General features: G+C 40.5%; 1 protein-coding gene across 5 annotated transcripts in view; it reads right to left on the bottom strand.

The window, feature by feature from the left end:
- Nucleotides 1-933: 933 nt before the first annotated feature.
- The window catches only part of SMAD4 (SMAD family member 4), a 29,172-nt gene continuing 9,014 nt past the window's right edge, over nt 934-21,091 (bottom strand). For 2 of the 5 annotated variants that reach the window (XM_037373192.1, XM_037373191.1), the window contains 11 exons: nt 19,566-19,931; nt 18,474-18,648; nt 18,030-18,059; nt 16,300-16,515; nt 14,386-14,505; nt 14,144-14,254; nt 12,281-12,331; nt 9,995-10,178; nt 8,830-8,998; nt 7,413-7,551; nt 934-6,113 (listed from right to left, as the gene is read on the bottom strand). In XM_037373192.1, coding sequence (XP_037229089.1) covers nt 5,902-6,113; nt 7,413-7,551; nt 8,830-8,998; nt 9,995-10,178; nt 12,281-12,331; nt 14,144-14,254; nt 14,386-14,505; nt 16,300-16,515; nt 18,030-18,059; nt 18,474-18,648; nt 19,566-19,814 — 1,656 coding nt within the window. In that variant the 5' untranslated portion in view covers nt 19,815-19,931 and the 3' untranslated portion in view covers nt 934-5,901. The remainder of the gene's footprint in view (nt 6,114-7,412; nt 7,552-8,829; nt 8,999-9,994; nt 10,179-12,280; nt 12,332-14,143; nt 14,255-14,385; nt 14,506-16,299; nt 16,516-18,029; nt 18,060-18,473; nt 18,649-19,565; nt 19,932-21,091) is intronic. The other 3 variants (XM_037373194.1, XM_037373193.1, XM_037373195.1) reach the window with 3 other exon arrangements.

Below are 21,091 nucleotides of genomic sequence, written 5' to 3'. Positions count from 1 at the left end.
TATTAAACAAACACCCCAAACCCAAACCGTTTAGGTTTTGCAGGATTTCACGTTGCCGCAGCTCGCTGTGCCAGGCTGGCACAGTCCTGCCCCCGCCACCCTCCATCCCAGGGCAGGTTGGGCTCCAGGAGCCAAGTAAACGTGAAGCCGGGCGGCTGCGCTGCAGCTCAAGGGGTGTCACCCCCCCGGGATGGCGCAAGGGCCTCGCAGCCACCCCGGCCATCTGCTCCCTCCAACTGCCAGCAGCAGCGGAGCGTGAATACCGTTAACATACGAGCTATTGAGGGAGGGTCACAGTGCGAGCAAGCACTGGTGACGTTAACAGTACATACAACCCCCCGCCATCGCCAGCTTTGCGCGGGCCACAGCTGAGGAGCGGGACCAGCGGGGCATTGGCGGGCTCTGGGCACGGCGTCGGCCGGAGCAAGGCTATGGCTGAGGCTGAAAGAGGGATCTTGCCACCAGCATGCGCTGCTCGGGCTCAGCTGCATCCCCCCCGGCCTGCACAGCATCGCTCTATCGCCACGCATGGCTGCCGAGACCTGGTAGTAGCTCCAGTCCCTGGTCCTTGCTCCGAGGCTGCAACACACAGAGCTCAGCTGGTGGATTAAAAAAATATAATTTCCATTAATACAAACACCCACAAAACTGCCATGTCCCACCAGCTTCAGACAGCCTGGTACCTGCCTGCCTTCACGTGCTCGGGAGAGGCTACCACACCGGATGCTGCACTTGGCTTTGGGGTCACTGTTGGTGGCACCCAAGCGGCTGACACATGGCACCATGAGAAGAGGATGCTGTGAACCTGCAGCCTTGCCCCAAGGAGCTCTCCCAGCCCCCACACCATCCGAGACCACAGCTAGCAGTGCTGCCAGCCAGCCAGAAACAGGGTCAAAGCTGTCCGCTGCACAAAATAAAGAAGCCAAAGACTCAGATCTTTACCTTTTTTAATCAAAAACATACTCTGTTACAGAATTTCAGGAAAGTTAACTACAGTATATTATCCACAAACTAGGTCTAATGAAAAACATACAATAAGCTACAAAGGAACTACTGGGAATTCTGTTGACCACTTATCAAAAGGCAATGGCTAAAAGAAGAAACACTTAACTAGGCTTTCATGCTCAAAAAACCCTCTCGCAGCAAGTTTTGGGTTACGGGTAATTCGCAGCTCTCAATCCAGCTGAATCACAACTTTGTGGTGCTACCAAACTGCACCAAAAAGACACAGAAAAAGGTACTGGAGCAAGAAAGCATTAGGTGATTTTGGTGAGCTTGAAAGAATTAAGTCCTGTAAATTTAGGAGCGGCACAGCGCTCAGAAGGCACAACAGCAGCCAACAGGACAAAAACTTCTCGAGATTTTGTTGGCGGTAGTTCTGCTTTCCGCCAGGTCTCACCAAGTGAAACTTCCGCAGTGCTGGAAAGTCAAGTCACTTCTTGAGGACCTCGGCAGCATCGTACGCAGCAGATTCAACTTGACCTGGCTGCACCTCCCAGATCGTTTTCAGAAACACATGATCTTTGGCTTTGCAGGCAGATGACACAACGCAAGGACACGTACAGCATCCAGCTCCTACGTGACTGGTGGGGAAGTGCTTTCCGTTGGCTCATCTCCCTGCCCGGCACTGAAGTGCGACTAGGCGCATCAGGAGTAGATGCAACCAGCTTAGTGCTCGTGAATAATGCACATGCCTACGACGGGCAAGCTGCAAATCTCAGTCACAAGAACAGCACCGTGATCCTCAAAAACCTGTCACCAGTCATGGAAACACTCATCAGCAGGACCAGGCAAGACCATGACCTTCAATGTTTAAGCCTTAACTTAAAAAACGGAAAGGAAGTAACTGCTCAAAAATTGTGTCCTTAAGAACACCTGACAACCAAGCATCTTGTAATTTTATAGAGCAGATGCTAAGTAGCATGGGGCGTGACAGGAGAAGGCAGGGGGGGGAGGAAAGAGGATTTCCTAAATGAAGTCTGAATCCCACTTAGAGGAAGACCCATCTGGCTGTCTTTAACTGGTTGCATTAAAGATGTGACCAGCAATCCCAGTCACTCTGTGTAGCAGAGTAAAAATGCAAATTGAGGAGACAGTCCTTTCTAAAGCGCTTACTCTTCAAAGAAGAGATTAAAGGTGTCTCAATAAAGACTACCAGCAAGACGTAAACAACATTCAAAGAGTTCAGAGGCAGAAGCCCCCCCAGATACACTGGCACAGGAATTTTTTAATGGATCCTAGTAAAAGAATTGAGGCAGTCGTTCCTGAGCTACGCAGAGAGGACGCTGTCGTCTTTAGAAGTGTCACAAGGAGTAAGATGGTCTCAAAGTTAAGGCACAGGAGTTGGACACAGGTTCAATGACTACTGCTGCTACAAGACCTCTTTTGTGACTGGGGGAGACCGTCATCTCCTTTAGGTCCCTCTCTGTAAAGCAGCCAGAGTATTTCCCAGGTCTTCAGTATGCTAGAGCCGTTAATGAAGTTATTGACGTCACAGCCAGGGGGTCTGGGTCCCTGAGCACATCGCTCTCATCAAGCCCAGTAAAGCCACATCTCGGAACAACCATTTCTAACCAGCACCGTGTAGCGCTTACGGCTCCTTCTAAGGGTTTCCCATTAGAATTCTTTTAAATATTTTTGAAACCACGCCAGCGAAAAGGTTTCCTCTCCTACATCTCTTATCCCGTCAACTTCAAATGCCCTTGCTTTCAAAACTAACAATAACACAGCTAAAGCCATCTAAACCCTGTGGTGCTAAACCCAACTCTCCAGAACATGAAGTGAAATTACAAGGCACTCCAGCTCCAATGCTTTTTTTGAGGAGCACACGTGTAACCACGGGTGAGAAACACAAGGGTAATTACTCCAGCGAAAGAACGAAGCAGAACAGACCCGGGAACAGGAGCACAAGCTAGAGTTTGCTAGCTGAAAAAAATACTTGTTGAATTCACCGACTCTGAGACATTTGGAGCTGAAGAGGAGGCGCGATTCTGGCATTCTTGACATCCCTGCCTACAGCACGTATGGGGATCGTCACGGCTGTCAAGCAGCTGTAGCTCTTTTTTGAATCTCAGAAAAAGACATAAATGCAAGACTGTCAAAGATTCAATGTGCTGCTGCTGAAGGGTTTCCAATCCATTATGCGCTGCCTTTTATGCCCTGTCACAAGAAATAAAAGTACAAAAATTAAGTTAAAGGCATATTAAAAACTAAGAACGAGTCTCTCGTTTTGCCCTTTAACAGTTATGACTGCATCTTATCAGTAACTGTCTAGTGGATAAGATGAGCGCCATTTCAGCATTTTTACTGCCTCACACGATATTCAGATTACTCCTGATGTGGAGCCTGCGCCTTCTTGGTTCCGATAAACTCAACCGATGTTCTTTTGTTGTTCCATTCAGAAAGTTTTTAGCCATCTAAATACTACATTATAGGTACCATTCACTGTAGGTAGAGACTTCAGGAGACTTGCAAAACATCTGCCAAAAACACCCCAGTCTTAATAGCTGAATTCTTTCAGGCTGCAATCCAGGCAGGAACACCAACAGGCAGAAGCAATCTGTTACTGTTATCAGAGTTCGGCACAATTCAAAAATAAGAAACTGGTACAGAGGGTTTTCTGTGAAGTATCCACACACAGATCAGACACCCACCAAGATAAGCATCTTGCAAACCCGCAAAGCTAAATAGGGAGTAAGCTCAGGGACTCCTAATCAAAAGAACAGTCTGTTACAAGCAGTTTGTCCGTCGGAAGGCCAGACGCCTCCCAAGGCCGAGGCACCTTGAAACGAGCAGTAAGAGCAGGGCAGACAATTCAAAAGGGGGTTGGCAAGAAGAACATGTAGTCAGGCTTTTCATTTCTTCCCCCCAATCAAGCTTTCTGTTATGGATGAAGCATAACTGAGCTGCTGGTTAATAAGCTTCTCTGAGGATGTAGTCAGAATCCTCTACTGAAAGCGTTCCTCAAGAACCTGAAGCTTGCTTTTCAGACAAACTAGATCATTAGGAGTGAAAGGAAAACAAAAAAAGTTTTAAACTAAAGGCCTTGAGAAAAAGAAATGTGATTTTTCCAAATATCAAGGAGTCACCACATAAGAGGGGGGAAAAGATGACTGATCTCATTAGGAGTTAGTCTGAAGAAGGCAACAACTGTTAATGAAAACACGGAGAAAAGTCATGCAGTCTTCTGTGCTTCCACGCCTAAGACAGAAACAATGACCACTGACATCTTCAGTAGGAATTTCAGCAGATGGGGGAAGCAATACCTAAACACTGTGTTCAGAGCCCTCTACAGATTCCTGAAACTATGCAAGAAGCTTGGCAAAAAGCCTCCGAATAATCTCTTCCAAGATTTCTACTTAGGTTAACCACTACAGCTGCACTGCCAGGTCGGCTCAGTACAGCACGGCAGGCAGACCAAACTGGCAGCGCTTGAAGGACCGAAGCTGGTGTCTACGTACTTCTAAGCCTGTTTAACTAAGCTCCGACTCCCTACACACAGGCCGAAAAAGCAGGAATTCCTGCTCCCTCTTCATACCCCAGCAAACAGCCGAAACAGATATCCTTAGGACACGCTTTTAGTGAGAAGCAGGGAGTAAGAAAAATGAGAGTTGCTTCCTGGCAATTCAAACCAACAAAAAATCCTACCACTATTGGCTGCTGCTGGTCTTGCAAAGTGAAATAATCCATCAAGTCAAGATCAATGATTTCAAGGTGCAGAATTACATAATAGAAGCAAACTAAATTTATAAAAATCAGGGTTTTCATAGTTTTATTTATACTACTAACTAGAGAGAAAGCATACATATTGTATCTGTCATACAGTCAATACATCTGCATTTTGTTTTCTACTATAAATTCTCTATACAAAGTCATTGCCAATTGATACGGTCATTGATGGCATAGGGCTTAAAATAACCAAGAGGTATAAAAACAAGTTTGCCATCTTGCCCTGAGTGGAAATGGTGAACAGATACAAAAACTGGATCCTAAATATGGATGTAATATTATACATGATTTAATGGTATATGCAAGTAAAAAGAGTCATGCAAGTTTTTTAAAATACCTGCCAAGTTTTACTTGAGTAAAATCATAGAAGTCAGTAGTAGTTATGAAAATATGTTCCTGCCATTAGGTACTCATTATGCATTTTCAGTGGCAACTTTGCAGACTGGGTATTTCATGTTATACTTAAACTGAGTGCCAGCACTGAAAGTATCCATTTCCTTTAGTGTTTTAAAACTCACGTGTCTATATAAATAAAAATCTAAGATATCTTTTTTTTTTAAAAACTAGTGAAGGAAAAGCCACATTTCTTTTCCTTGCTATTTTTAATCAATGCCAACAACGTACGTCTCGTCCCTCACTTTTTGGCAGCTTCTAGGTTTTAATCTGGAAAAATCATAACAAGATAGTCAACAAAATAAAGAAGTCTTCTGTTAACTATTGTTCCCTAAAAAGAACATCACAAATCAGCTGGAATTTTAAAGTTGCTATAAGGTAAATGTTTTTAACTATTAGAAGGAATTTTCAGATATAAATATATATAATATATATTCTGCATACAAAAGGCTCCTGTGAGGCTTATCACCAAGGTGCCACAATAGAGAAGGAAAGTTTCAAAGGGAACAAACCCAATACTGTAAAGTCTCTATAAGGCGTTTACCTTCCACTTTAAGCCCTGTATTATGACAGTTAAGTTCTGAAAATAACTGAAATCCAAATTCTGCATGTTCAGTCTCTTTCTGCTAAGAGCAAGGCGGCAAACACATTTTTAAAACCTGGTTTTAGAAGATTAAGCAGAACAAAAGTAAAATATATCTTCAGGTTATAAACAGAAATGTATTTTACAATCCACCATCCTCACAATATAATGGCCCACAGCAGTGCAGCAGAGGGATCTCAGTCTAAAGGTTGTGGGTCTGCAATAGGCATGGTATGAAGTACTTCATCTAGAAGCTGGAGGGCACGGTGTAAGTGAATTTCAATCCAGCACGGTGTCTCTTTGATGCTCTGTCTTGGGTAATCAGGTCCCCAACCTTTTACAAAACTCATCCTGAGTATGCATAAGCGGCGGAGGTCATCTACACCGATTCCAGCAGCAGCAGACAAACCTAAACAGGAGAGGTTTCACGTAAGCGTTCTTTTATCATCTGGTTTGTTTAGCCATTCCTGTCTGCTCGGCTCTCTCTTCATGTACAGCTTCCCCTCTCACCACAGCAAAGGCCAATCCACATTTCTAGATCTCTGCTACAATGAACGCAGCGATTACTCTGCGTTTCTTCCAATTAATTTTTTTCTCATCATTCTGCAATCTTGAAAGTGTTCTGAAATATAAAACTCCTTATAATAAAGCAGACATGGTGAAACCCAATGTCTTATATGATAACAACGCGCACAAACCTTATTTAAGAAACACAGTCAAAAAATACTTATTCCTGAGGTTTGCAAAAATGCTGCATTTTTAGTGTAAGAACTGTGACTGACCACCTGCAGGAAACTGGATGAACTAATTACATTGCTTGCATCTAATAAAATAAAAAAGATGAATACAGCTGGCAAACTTCAGATTGCAAGTATGATTAAGAAAAAATTTAAATACATCCTTCAAAATGCCTTCAGCAATATGCAGGACAGCTGGAGAGTCACATGGCAACACAAGAAATCCAGAAAACACTAGGGCACATAAAGCAGTCTGAGACATGTAGGTACTTACACTTTTAGAAATACTTGGGTACAATTTCAAGGATCTAGAATTTAGTAACTAAGAAAACTCTAGCCCAGAATAATAATTAAAAAAAAAAAAAAAAAAAAAAAGAAAGAGAAACTCACGCTCTCTTCTTCCTCTTCTCAAGAACTGTAATACTAACTTCTATACCTAGTCAAGGACTTTGTTGCCCAGCAAACCCTATTGTTTTGAGTAACATTTTTATGAGCTTAGATCTCAAAGATCATTTTTCAAGCTTGGGATAAGCAGCCAAAAGTATCTCTGCTTAAACTCTGTTTTATTTATTTAAAAGGTTATGCTTGTAAAGAATATTTATTTAAATAATTTAAAAAAATTATTTATTTACAAGGTTATGCTATCTGACCTTGTATAGAACATGTTTTCTGTTGTACTGCAACACTTCTTGCAGTACAGTAAGTACCCGCTTTCATATCCAGCGTTCCCTGAAGGCTACAGAGTGAAAACTCAGAGTGAAAACTGGTGTGTGGAGCAGTAACAAACCAAATGAATACAGACTTACTTCAATGCCACCCCCGCCCCATCTCACCCCAATCTTACTACTTCATTCCAAGTTAGCTTGCACCATTGCAGGGGCGATGGGTGGATGGGTGCGGTTATGAGGAGAGCTGTGTTGTTTGTTTTCAGGTAAGGAAAAAAGAGGAGACCAATCAGTTAATGTACTTACTAATGGCTGGGGCTATTCCACCTACTGATCCTGGTCCAGGGATGTTTCCTGCTACTGCTGCAGCTTGAGCAGCAGCGGCAGCTTGCGCCGTGGCAGCCTGCTGTTGCATCTGACGATGACACTGGCGTAAATCAAACACCTTAAAAAAACCCAACAAAACAAAACCAACCTGAACTATGTAGACTTACCAAAATCAAGGAAGGAAAGAATTCCTCAGCTCCCATCCCCAATAATCTGGACCTCTCTGCTCGCCCAAAGCAACTTCTGCGGTCTCATCATGCACTTGGATAAAAGCAAGCCTTCCCTGTTTTGCTTAATTTCTAACAGAAACAGTCCATTAAAGCTGTTTCTGAAGAAACTCTTCTCATATGATGTTACTACCACCAGCAATACCAGAACCCGGCTGAGCTGAGCAGGTTCAAGCATACTCTATGTGGAACTGACTGGAGGACCACAGTCTGAAGAATGCCACAGGCTGATATAATCCCAGCTTCTTAGTTAAATCCCAGGATCTCCAGAAAAACAGGCACATAAATAAAAATGGGAGCCACCAAATCCTGCTTAACTTTGTCAGACTTTATTCTTTTTCACTGCGTTACTCAAGTATGTCAGTCTCTTTAAAAGAAATACCAATAATTGATAAAGTTTCAGCAGCTAGGTTTCAGGTTGGTAGCATTTTCTATCTTTGTGATCACGCTCGGCAGTAATATCTACAGAAACTCTGTTCTCATACTAGAAAGCTCGGGCACAGAAGTCAGTGGGGTTTCTTTCACCTTCATTACACGATTTGTCTGCAAAGCTGAGGATTAAAAAACCCCAAAATAAAAAAAACACTGTAAACTTCAAGCAGTTTATCTCTAATTCAAGAATTATTTTTCACAAGTGTGATTTGCCGTAAATAAAGCTTCAAATCTGGCAGAGGCATGTCCAAGTAAGAACCTCCCAAAAAATCATTTGTTTCCATGCAACTTTCTGCAACCTCTAGATCACTTCACATTCGTTAACACTAACACACACTTTACACTTCTACTGCATTTATACACACTTTCCCAATTTTTCTTATTTTGGAGAGAAAGTAAAGAAACAGATAACCTATGCTAAAAATTTTAGTAGCACTTAATTTAAAACTCTAAGGCTAAAAGTAGAAAGAACTGCTATCAAGACTGTTTGTGACAAAATACAAAATCAGTTTCTTTCATAGTATCTAGATGATACTTAAAAGTTTAGAGTAATTTTAAAAAGTCATCTTAAGTGACTTGTCAAATGGAGTATATTGGTTTTTTATAAGGAAAACCAAAAGGAAAGTGACATTTATGTCGGGTGCCTCATAGCTTCCCTAACATTTACACAACACTTCTACAAGAACCAAATGTATGCTATTTCCCCCACAATTTTCATCTAGGAACATCAAACCAACCTTTATATATGCACTTGGGTATATCTTGTGAACAGCATCCCCTGGTGCACGCCCTGCTTCTCTGTCCAGGTAGTAACTCTGAACGAAGACTGCATGGTCACTGAGGCATCGCACCCACACGTCACCTTCTCCTTTGCACTCCAACTGCACCCCTTTACCTATGTGCAACCTTAAAAAGAAAAACAGTTCCAATGCACCTGTGTGTACATACTGTAAATGAGACCTTTACTAAATAAACCATGAACAATTTTCCAGCACTCAGTCAGCGGTGCTGTCTTAATTTACGCTCCACTCATACAAGGACCTGAAATTGTAGTTATTATCTTAGGTGTAAGTCAGTACATAGTCACACAAAATCTGTAAAGTAAAAAGCCATCTGTAATACCACGTAAAGAGCTGTGAGAAACACAGAATGCAGAAGCAATGATTTTTGAGTAGCAGCTACTGTACTCATTGACAATATAGAGCTGGGATGCCAAACACATTCAGTTCTGTTCAGAAGTGTGAAATCCCACAAGTATTCTAGTATAGAAACATAGTATTGAAAATCTAGTACAGAACTAGTACATACACAAAACCACATTTTAATGCAGAACTGTATGTTCGTTTGAATCTCATTACAGCAATCTAACATTTTGATCACCACAATGCAACGTTCCTGAAGACGTGGAATCATTTTCCTCCTCTTTTGTTTCAAAGAGGGAAAAAAAGCATTGCAAGATTGCTTCGGTTCTCTATGCTTCCACATCAAAGCCCAGCCCACGGATGGCGAGAATGAATGAAAATCCACTAGCTCTTTATCAACCTTCCTTTGCTCCTCTGACAAATTGATATATTGCAGTTATTCTCACATCACTCTCTGGTGTGGAGAGCTAATATTCAGCTTGCATACATAATGGCACGAGTTGCTAATTTTATCCTTGAAGGTGCAGCCTTTGAAAGCCAAGAAAAGCAATGCACTACTGCAAAGCACCGAAAGTCTTTGTCACACAGTCCACATTTTGAATGCATTACAGTTGTGGCCTAGAAAGATACACTCTGCTACACTTAATTCAAAGAAACATACCAGACTTGTCATTTCAAAAGGGAGGCACACACTGAAGGCAAAACCAAATGATTATCAAATACCACAGAGAGCTGGGGGCTCTGGGGATTGGCAGAATACCTTGCTCTTTCAATGGCTTCTGTTCTATGCACGTTGGAAAGCTGGCCCAGGCAAAAACGGTCTCCTCCAGAAGGATCCACATATCCATCAACCGTAACGATCGGACAGCTTGAAGGGACCTTAAATGTTTCTCCAACTTGCACGTCCATTTCAAAATATGCGATTGAACACCAATATTCTGGAGCTAAAGAATATATACAATTAACTGCCTGAAAGGCGCACCCACCCACCCCAAAACCCATTCCAGACAATCAATTAAGTCTGCCGCAAATCCATTTATCATAAGCAAGTTCAGATAGAAACAGACATGTCTGCTAGCACAGAGAAACACCACATGCTACAACAAACACGGGCTTGTCATTTTTTTTTGAGCACACATCATCACAAGGATTTGTTGTAGTTGAGATCTTTTAAGTCTTTGAACTGTTTATAATTCCAGTTAGATTTTGCAAGCTATCTGCATTCCCACACCTTGTAGCTCGATTTCGCCCTCCTTTAGCGTAAAGGAGTAATACATACACATGTCTACTCATGGCTAGGCAGATATAAACTAACCCTGAAACAGATCTGGTTTAGGATACAAGAGTAACCACCTCCCAGGTGAAAGCAGTTTTCTCTATCCTCCCTGCAAAGCAAACCAGATTTGGAAAGCAGGGCAATGGGGGAAAAATATCAAAGATCACACACTTGATCTTGTCTGCACACAAGAAAGTCAGTAATGGGATAAAACAAGGAAGTAGATAAAACAAGGAAGAAGAACAAAGTGGCATGTTATAATAGCAAAGAGGCGCCTTTTAACTCATACCATTTTAAAAACAGGCTACAAAGGAAAGATGGTACTTAGAAGAAGCTACCATGTGAGGAAGGGAAATCCTGACTCCCTAGAGCATGCTGCTGAAGCCCAAACACTTCAAATAAGCAAGGAAACCTGATAAAGCACACGAAGTGATTTTGTACATGTGTGTCTGCTGTTTGTGTGCTACCTGGGAGTAACTGGCTTGTCCAGCCGTCTGCAGGGTTTGTTGTGCATGCTTTTAAGAAGAGTTTCTCTCTTCAGACACAGTAAAACCTGAAGTTGCCACAAGCTTAAGTCACTGGGGATTTCAGGACTCAGCACCTTTGCTGACTACAAGGGCCAATTTCCACAAAACAGTAACACAGCTGACACTGAAGCAGCTTGTTGGGAAGGGCAAAGAAAATCAGGACTACAGTGTACTCAAAACAGGGGAAACAGAAGAGCAAACATGACAGGACCTAAATGCCACAGCCTGATAAGCCAACAGGAAAAAAAGTTCTGCCAGTGCCGTAAGTGGTCCTCATTCATTACAAACAGCAGCACCCAACAGCACACCTACTTGTCTTAAACCGTTGTTCTGTTTTCATTAGAAAAGAATAAACCTGTGCCTGAATTGCTTTAAGTTTTTTATCTTCACATAAATACTCATGTCTGTGAGGACTGAATAGGGTGAGACCAATAGGTGAATCAATAGGGTGAAAGAGACACACCAAATAATACAAAATACAGTTTAGCTACAGTTCAGTTCGGCCAGCAATTAACAACCGTTTATTTCTGGTACTGTCACTGGCCAATGAATAAACAAGTTAAAACTTTTAGGTTCTTCAACTGTGCAGCTCTCCCTATGCAGGCAATAGCTTTGCTGTTGTTAAAATCAGAATACCACCTCACACCTGCAGTGGAGCTAGCTTGTACCACAAGACCAGACCCGCTTAGTTCCATGAACTGCTACCATTAATGAAGACTCCTGAAAAGCAAGCTTCTGCGCAAAGCTCCGAAGAGGAATTTAGCTCCAAAAATGCTAAGAAGGGCAATAACTGTCTTTCAGGGTATCTGGTTGTCACAATGGACTTCTAGATTACAGATCCAAGAGGGCTTTGGCGTGACCTAAGCTCCATGACATTTCTAAGATGGCAAAAATTTGTACAACTTCAGGCAACCTACAAAGTTTAGAATCGAGGACATTCAGAGTTCAGTCACCTCCAAGGTAGGCACCAGCTCAGAGTGGGTTTGAGGATTGCAATCTTAAGCTGCAAACTGAATATAATTTAGATGCCTGTGTCACCATTCCAAAAGAGATGTCTGAATTCAAAAGACCACATCACAAAATGGTTCCTCTCCTTTTGTCCCATTTTGAATGCGTATAATTCATGAATTCATAAATCTCATGAATTTCAGAGTACTTTATACCAAGAAAAAAAACATCAGAACTGACAACAGAAATTTATTCATTTCCATGATATTAACATTATATGTTAGATTTTACTCACCAGGATGATTTGATATAGGTGGCTGGAATGCAAGTTCATTGTGAACTGGCCCTTTAAAAGAAAACATGCAATTCGTTTTACAGGAGGAAAAATAAGGTTTCCTTTCTTGTTTTCCTATGAAAAAAAGACTTGTGAGGATGCCAGATGCTATAAATCCCAGTAATTTCAGAATCAACTGGCCAAAACTGACGGGGGAGAATGATGCCCACAGAAGAACTACACTCTTAACAGGTTTTCTAAAAATTCAGTTGAGTTGGGTAGAGCAAAGAGCTCCATTAGTATCCCAGGAACAAAGGCCACATGCTGCCCAAGCCAGACCCAGCTCTGGGAGAGAGCAGAAACCAGATGTAGTATGGAGATGTAACGGAATTAGGACTTAGGCTTCACATGTACCCCAAGTTGGACAAGGAGAGAAGCACTGTATAGAGGTGAGTCACACGTATCAGCTAGAAACCACGCTTCATTAGTTTCATCGATCACAGAACAAGTTGCCCAGCGTGCTGTGGACTTGACCAAAAGAAATACTACCTGAAGATGGAAAAAAGCCCTAGAGAACTCATTTTCTAAAGAAAAAAAATACTGAATACAGTCCTGTTATCAGTCAGTTTATTCCCTCTGCTTTTATAAACTAACTAGGTCCCTTACAGGCTGCAGAGAACAAGGAAAGACTTAAACACAGTATTGTAAGGAACAGCAGCTTTCACAACAAGATGTCAAAAAAGGCACAATGTTGGTAGGTGTCAAAACATGCAACTTTCCAAAGCGAGAAATGGCAACTGCCAAGAAAAGCTCTATGCGGTATCACCAGCCAGTTACAAATATTAATTATGGAAAGAAACATGCACTGAGAAACGTTTATAGAGTATCTACACCACCACTGGAAGTTTTTTTTACATTCTGGTATTTCTAACAAATAAGATAAGTGGGATACTAACAAGAAAATAACAAAACTTAATAACCGTATCTAATCCACAATTTTCTTGATACAAGCTGAAAAGTCATACTAACATGAACTCACAGTATGTTCTCCCCTCCACTAATAACAACTGTTGCAAACAGGTGATCTGCTTAACTACTGTATTAGGAAATAAAGAAACATTCTAGATTTTTGCCTCAAAATTTAGAAAATCTTTAGTTTGGGTGGGGGTTTTTTTGCATCATATTCTTACAATGCACATAACATACTAGACACAGCAGAAATCTGACCACCTTTGTTTTTTGCCTTCCCATCTTAAGAGGTTGTGGTTCTACTTCGCAGATGAAAAAGATTTCCAAGTTTGTGTGCCAAATGTACTCATGAACCAGGCTGTGGCAAAACCCCTTCACTGAGAAGTACTTTACTGCACGAGCTGTCACAAAGTTGTTTTAAACTGGCTGGTGTACCTGGACACACATCTTCCAAAGCTTAAGGGAGATTTTTACCTCATTAACACATGACTTCAAAATTTCTAGAAAATAAAAACAGCCAGGAGCTTCCACATTTTGAAAGAAAACGTTCTAAACAACACATTCTAAATCAACTTCCTTTTCTGCAAAGGAAATATTTACTCTAAGATTGCAAAGCTTTAAAAACAGGTTCAGAAAGGAAAGGCTAGTTTTGTTAGGTATAGTAAGACATCTATAATATAGATGGCATCACTATAGCTTTCCAAATTTCCAACCTCTGCTGCTTTAAGGGAGGAAAGTCCATCAAGCTCTTTTATTTACCTGTCAGAATATACTAAACAAGTAATGGTAGTTCTGTAACAAAAACCAACAACAACAAAAAAAAGGATTTGGGGTTAAAGAATAATCACAAATGAGCCCTCACCGTTCACCAAAACTGAAAACGAATTGAGTGATTTGGAAGTGTGCACTACTTACAGTAATGTCCAGGATGCATAGGTGGATGATGCTGAAGATGGCCATTCTGGTGGTGAGGTATGGTAGGCGTGTAGGCTGCCGTCCGACTTCCAGTCCAAGTTGTAGTACTGTCTAGAAAAAGAAAGGAGCAGTTGGTTTTTAAGGGAGTTTTTCCGCATCTCACTTCTAATCCTCTATTTCTCCTGAACATTTGGAAACTGGTTTTAGAAAACTAAGAAGAGTGCACATATGTATATACTCACTGTGATGGTAAGTAGCTGGCTGAGCTGTAAACCCATTCTGCTGAGTTCCTGGCTGAGGCCCTGAAGCAATCTGTAAGAGTCCATCACTATGGCTACCTGTCAATATACTGGTAGGTTGACCTGGTAAAAGAACACACTACCTATTCATGAACGTTCCAAAATTTGAATTAAGAAGAGCTCAGCACTACTGGGTAGGAAAATACACCCAACTAAGGGCACTGCAATACACAGTTCCTACAAGTCTGGTTTCAATACTTTTTTTCCACCCACCAGAGTGTCCTAGGAAACTTGAAGCAAGATGCTCTGCATCAGCTAATTTTGACTCTGACACCCTTAATATTTTAGGAGTAGAAGTATGCAGAGAACTCTGTTTATCAACCACACCTTTGTTCTGTTTGCATCTCATTTTCTGATTTGAAAGGAAAGCAGAAGAGATGTCACAGGTTTTACTGAATAACATAGCTGGAGTAGATTTGGTATGAATCCAAACAGGCCAACGGCAGGTCCAACAAGTTGCTTTTTTTCAGCATAACAACTGTTCCTAAGGAGGACACTCGCTTAAATTTATGTTCCTCCAAAACATACTGAACAGTACTTGGTTTTTTTGGAATAGAGCTGCATACATCACTGGACTCCTTCCTGAGAAAGTCACTAGGATTATTTTTTTTTTTCCTCCCAAGTAAGTATTTCAAGAATTGTCTAAGCTTTAAAGTAAAACTACAGATATTTCAGAACAGGTTAACGGAATTTGATTTTAAAAGGCTTCAGCTCAGCCATTAACACTAAACTGATCAGCAGTTTCACAAGTACACTTGCACTCTCAAACTGGTGTGGCTAGCAGAATTTAACACGTTGAGAACTTGAATTATAACCTAAAAATGAGCTTTTTTTCCTGTCTACTTGGCTCCAACAATTATAGCACTGATGAGAAAAAGTTACTGACTATAAACTGTTGTGCAAAGGCAAAACAATTAAACCACCTATCCTTTTTTCTCTGCTTGAGACAAATACAGACATTGTATCTCAGCTTGGCAAAACCATCATTAGTCTCAGCAAAAAAGGTTGTCAACTAAAATTAAAGAACATTATCAAAACACCACACCACCATAATTCAAATTTGATAACACGAAGTTCGTTATATTCACATGTCTTTTGATATTAAAGTGACAAAGACTATGTGAAACCCCTCCAAAACTTCATGGTTTCCCTACGCTGGGGCTGCAGGATACTGCATACCTAAGTGCTTTACTGTCCTGCTGGAGTGAAGTGTGAGGTTTGCTATGTTTGATATTGGTAAACCACACTCTTCCACTTGGACCAGATACACACAGAGAAGAAAAACTTCAACGCAGCACTCCAACGGACTCATGAAAATATTAATTAAGGCTGTTCCTTTGGTGGTACAGTGGGCCATTATAAAAATGATCAAGTTAAAACTGGAAGACTCATTTTGTCAGCTGTGGAACACTAAAGAGCTGCCTGAAAACCTCTCAACACTGCCACCTTAGAGTATATCTGTTTGTTGTCCTGCTTGCTGTTTTAATAAAATAAAATTCTTCATTCCTACAGCAATTATTCCAGTAATAGCCACAATGTTTTGTCAGTGGTCAACTGTTTTAACATTGGATCACTGAACCTTGGGCATATCCACAACAGTCTTGTAACACTCACATAGTGTAAGCCCCACTGAAAAAAGACTGGGTCACCAGGAAAAGTTACTCCAGTTCTGCTCCGAGTTAAAACCGTATGTTAACACTTACAAGACTGTCTAGATCATATTGCCACAGACTTTATCAGCATAGCACCGCAGCAGCACAGTTCCACTGCAAGATCTACTTTGGCAAAAATGAGTAGTTATCTTTGAGCTTTCCTATTTTCACAATTTAGGATTTCATATAATCTCAAAGATCTTACTTGTTGAAGCCACAGGAATGTTGGGAAAATTAGTGGTGCTGGTAGTGCTAGCCTCAGTAGGAGCTAACATGGCTGGGGTGCTATAAGGCTCTGTAGATGCCCTGTTACTTGGTGGGTGCTGGATGGTTTGGACTGAATGGCCTTCAGCAGAAGACAATGATGGCTGCCCCTCATAGTCATGAACGTATTCGTCTTTCACCAACATGCTTGATGGAGCTGTGAAGAAGCAAACGGTTAAACAGTATTTTCAGGATTTCACTACAATTGCACTGCTACTTTCAAGCAATAACAACGCTATTGAAACTACTGGGAGGAGGATTTAACCTATATAAACATTGCTAAAGCACTCCTCTAAATTACAAATAAACACTTCCAAGTCAGCAGCAGGAAATTTTGAAGCGTAACTGGATGGAAAAGCAAACTGTTTATTCTGCTTACTGCTATCAAACAAGCAGTTTAGTCCCACAGTAGCAGACTCCAATAGCATTTTGTTTTCTAGTCCATCACCGTGTGGTTGGACATGGTTAATAAAAGGGAGAAACGTGCTTTTTGTCAAACATCTAAAACTATGTCAATGCTAACAAACCAATTCCTAGTACACATGTTAAGAACACACATAAAGCTCCTATGAACAATATAATTCATTAACACAGCACACCTTCATGCACCCCTGAAGTAATCTGAAGCAACTCCCATCCAAATTGACAAGAAATATCAAACTCACATTCAAAGACAATCCACACAAAGATACCATCGCCACTAGAATAATTTCTTTCTATACATCCTATTGAGCAAATTCAAGTAAAACTCTCACACTACATTAGCTCCCATGCTCATTTTCAAAGTAGCCTTAAAAATATTAAAATCTGGCAGTAATTTTCTGTTTCCTGCTGCAAAAACAGCAGCATGACAAGGAAACACGTATTTAACTGCTGGCTAGTAAGCTTTGATCCTGTACAAAAGGATCATTTTACAAAAGACACAAGTAGCAACACAAATTAGCAGAGATGAGTGCACAAGTTACAACTTGTGAAGTTAACAGTTTGTCAGGTTTAGCGTTTTTTAAGTCATTTTTGCTTCAATACTTCTAATAATGTGCTAAACACTGGACTACCGAAATTTCCTTCTCTACAAATTTCTTCTGGAAGGAAAAAAACGAGTTTTGAAAATAAAGAAGTTACCAACAGCACGATCTCAGATTTCTGAATCATATCCACTGGACATTTAATGTCCAATTTCTCTCAAGTTTCAGAGAAAGCAAGAAAATTAGACTGCTTCATTCAAATGCGTATTAACTACAGAATTTCCATTGTTTTCTTGTTAAACTACTTACTAAGTCACAAGCATCTATTATTCCTAATTCAATGAATTAGTGTATCACACAGGTGCACATGGATTTGGGTGTTTGGTTTGAGTTTGGTTTTTTTAATTAGCAGCATTCAACAGTGAGGTTTTTGGTTTGGGTTGGGTTTTTTTGTTGGGGTTTGTAAGTTGCAGGCAATGAAAACAAAACACACCTACAAGCTGAGATGAAGCCTCAATTTAGAGAATTTATCAATACTTGCCTCTCATATGCTACCCAGCTGGTTTTCCAAAATCAAAGACACAAATGCATTTCCATCTGCTGTCTATACTCCCTCCCAAGCAGATACACAGGAATAAACTGTGTACACACTGAAAAGCTTACAGTTTGTGCCCATAGAAATTTAATAGTAAAAAGAACAACTTACCAGAACTCTGTAGTGTCAGTCCTGAGAGGTCTTTAAAAAGAAGAAAAAGAAAAGAGGGTGTGGAGGGTTATATACACCGAGATCTGCAGTGATTTTTGAGCATTAAGTTTATAAGCCTTTAGAAATCAGTCCTACAGACTACATATTATACCCCCTCCATCACAAGTCTCAATGCTAAGTTATTCCTAGGATACACATTAACTGCAAGAACTGTGTGCAAACCCAACAGAAAGGCTTAAACAAAAGCCACAAACTGTTATATCAAATCTGAAATAAAGGCAAAAGAATAATTCCATTAAGATGGACAAGAGCATATGAGAGTAATTTATAATTAGATCACTGAAAGTTAATGTTTCTAATTTAGGCCTGTATTTCATACACTCAAAAGGAAAACATTGTACATTTCATTCCCACTGTTCCATTTTAAATCAAGAGTCTACTTACCAATGCCAGGTGATACTACACGCTCATAATGGTAAGGATTTACACAGACACTGTCACATTTTAAGTCAAAAGCATACTGACAATATTTAACATGCTTGAGTTCATTTTTATGAAGATCAGGCCACCTCCAAAGACGAGCATAAATCACATGAGGGAATCCTTTGCGACCAGCCACCTAAAAAGTTAGACACAAAAGTTGATTGGGAAAGTAGCAAGACATTTCTCTTTACTTAGTGAGGAGCAAAGCTGGAAGAGGACAAACAACAACAGAACTTCTCTCCATCATCAAAATATGAAAAAAAAAAAAAAGTGGTGTACAGTTTACCCACATTCTGTACTCAACAAAACTATTAGGGTTTTGCTACAGTTAAGTCAACACTGTGATTCTTAAGAAAAAATACTGGATACAAAATGGCAGAAGCAGAATTTGTGCTTAATGTAGTATGTATGGTCACCTTCCCCACCATGGATGATGAAGGAGCTTTGCCCCAGAAGAAGAGGAACGAGGCACTAAGCTATACTATAAGGAATTTACAAGTAGAACAATGCCAATCCATTATACTGAAAAAAAAAAAAAAAAAAAAAATATATATATGCTTCTAGGGTATACAGAAAGCTAGCCAGCAAACATGACATCTGTCCTGGAACAAGGAAATCGCAACCCAAGCTATACAGGTACTGAGTACTGACAATATAAGGCTAAGATAAATCCTCAGCACAGACTCCTTGGAGTACCTTAGCAAGGGATCTTAGGTCTTTCTTCACACTGCTGACCAACACAGAGCTAACAGAAGCTTGTAGTGAAAATACCAGGATAAACAGCCGAATTTGTTACGTGACCCTGCTTTTTACTGCCACACACACACTCGTTTAGAACGGCTGATCCAACGCCTTCTGCTCCTTTTGGAAAAAAAAAAAAATAATCAACTACTGCAGCAGTCCAGAGCTCCAGCCACAAAACATACCTACAAATGGGGGCAAGGGGGGCTGCAAGAAAAGAGCTACTCTTCCTGAACACTCTAGGATCCTGTGTCACTCACTTCTGCTCCAGCTTCACTAGGAGGAAAATATCTGATTTTCACTTGTACTAACCTGAAGCCTCCCATCCAGCGTTCTCTGTATTGTAACACACTTGCTAGGATGAGCTCCATTTGTGGTTATAGCTGTAATCAAAGAATCCAATTCATCTTTTTTCTCCTTTAGCTTTTTAACTAAACTTTCAATTGCGCGTTTTGCAAAAGTTTCACTCTCTCCACCTTGTCGATGGCACATCAAGCTGTGAACAATGCTCAGACAAGCATCATTACTTGTTGGTGTGTTAGTAATAGACATATTGTCCATTTGTCACAGCTTTTTCTTTCAGATCAAATGTCAGTTTTGGGGGCTGTTATGATTTTCAAGCTGATGAACAAGAGATGATCCAAGTTAAGTGTTAGATGTACTGTCTCTTGGTAAAACCTAGGAGGAAAAAATATCTACATTAGAATTGTTTTTAACAAATTGCAGATCATGTTTCTAAGGAAGTCTGTGGCTTTTTGCTTCTTTTATTTTCAAGCTAAGTGCAGGATATTAAAAGCACATGAAAAACTGCATTGCTTGTCCCATGATAGCTAAAACATGCTTAAGACACTGCTTGCACAGTTTTAGATATAAGATTATTTTTTTCCCCTAGCAACAATACTTAAAGATTATAGTTTATATACATGTACACATAGTATGTACATATAGAAAGGTAGGGATTATTAGATGAACAGGCTCTGAATCAGGAAAAGGAGAACAGTGACAATGATTTCTTAAGTTTTAATCTGGTAGGATGAAACCAAGTGGAAGTACTGACTGGGAATCAAGGGGATCAATTTAAACAAAATTTGAATAGTGAAGAAGCATGAATGCACACCAGAATCATCTGTCACCTCTAGTTAATAATCCTGTTCAAATAGTTCAGCTATGTTCTGACCTCAGACTAAGTCAGTTTCTCTTCTGTACCTCGCCATTAGCTTAATACACATTTATATAAAGTAGTACTGTGTGTGTCTTTACATATGAAAATCCCAACTGGCAAAGTTGCCTTTATTTGTTCGGATCCAGCTTCTTCTGGATCAAGACAAATCAACTGAAGTCACTAAAAACGCACTTCCAAACTGTCTCAAACAGAACTGCCTTAATTACACTACGTGTGAGATACGGAATAAGACCCTCCTAACACATTTGGCCTTTAAACTCCATTTGCTAAGAACCTGCAGTGGTTTTCTGGCCATGAAGTCATCCCTCCCAAAGCCAAGAGACCTCATCCTTTTGAAGTTTCCTTTAATTCACAAATTAGAAGAGCTGGCCTGATTTTCTCAGTTCTGAATGAGCTAATTACTACACTTTGCTTTGCTTTCTCCAGAAACATAGGACCACAGGTTTCATGCGGTCACAGAAAAGGAGTCTGATGTTGTCAAAAAGCTACTTTAGTTCTTCAAGCAGCTCTGGCTTCAGGTAGTCATCCACTAACACCATTCTACCAACTATGTGCACTGACTTTAAAACAGTGGCAGCAAATACACCTAAGTGATTTTACTGCATTTACATTTTCGGAGTAAGCTTAAAATATAAGCCTTTCTGAAAATAACATG

This window comes from Falco rusticolus, chromosome Z (assembly GCF_015220075.1).
Source record: "Falco rusticolus isolate bFalRus1 chromosome Z, bFalRus1.pri, whole genome shotgun sequence".
NCBI lineage: Eukaryota > Metazoa > Chordata > Aves > Falconiformes > Falconidae > Falco > Falco rusticolus.
The sequence above is the reverse complement of the archived record's forward strand: the minus strand, read 5'-3'. Positions and strand labels throughout refer to the sequence as shown.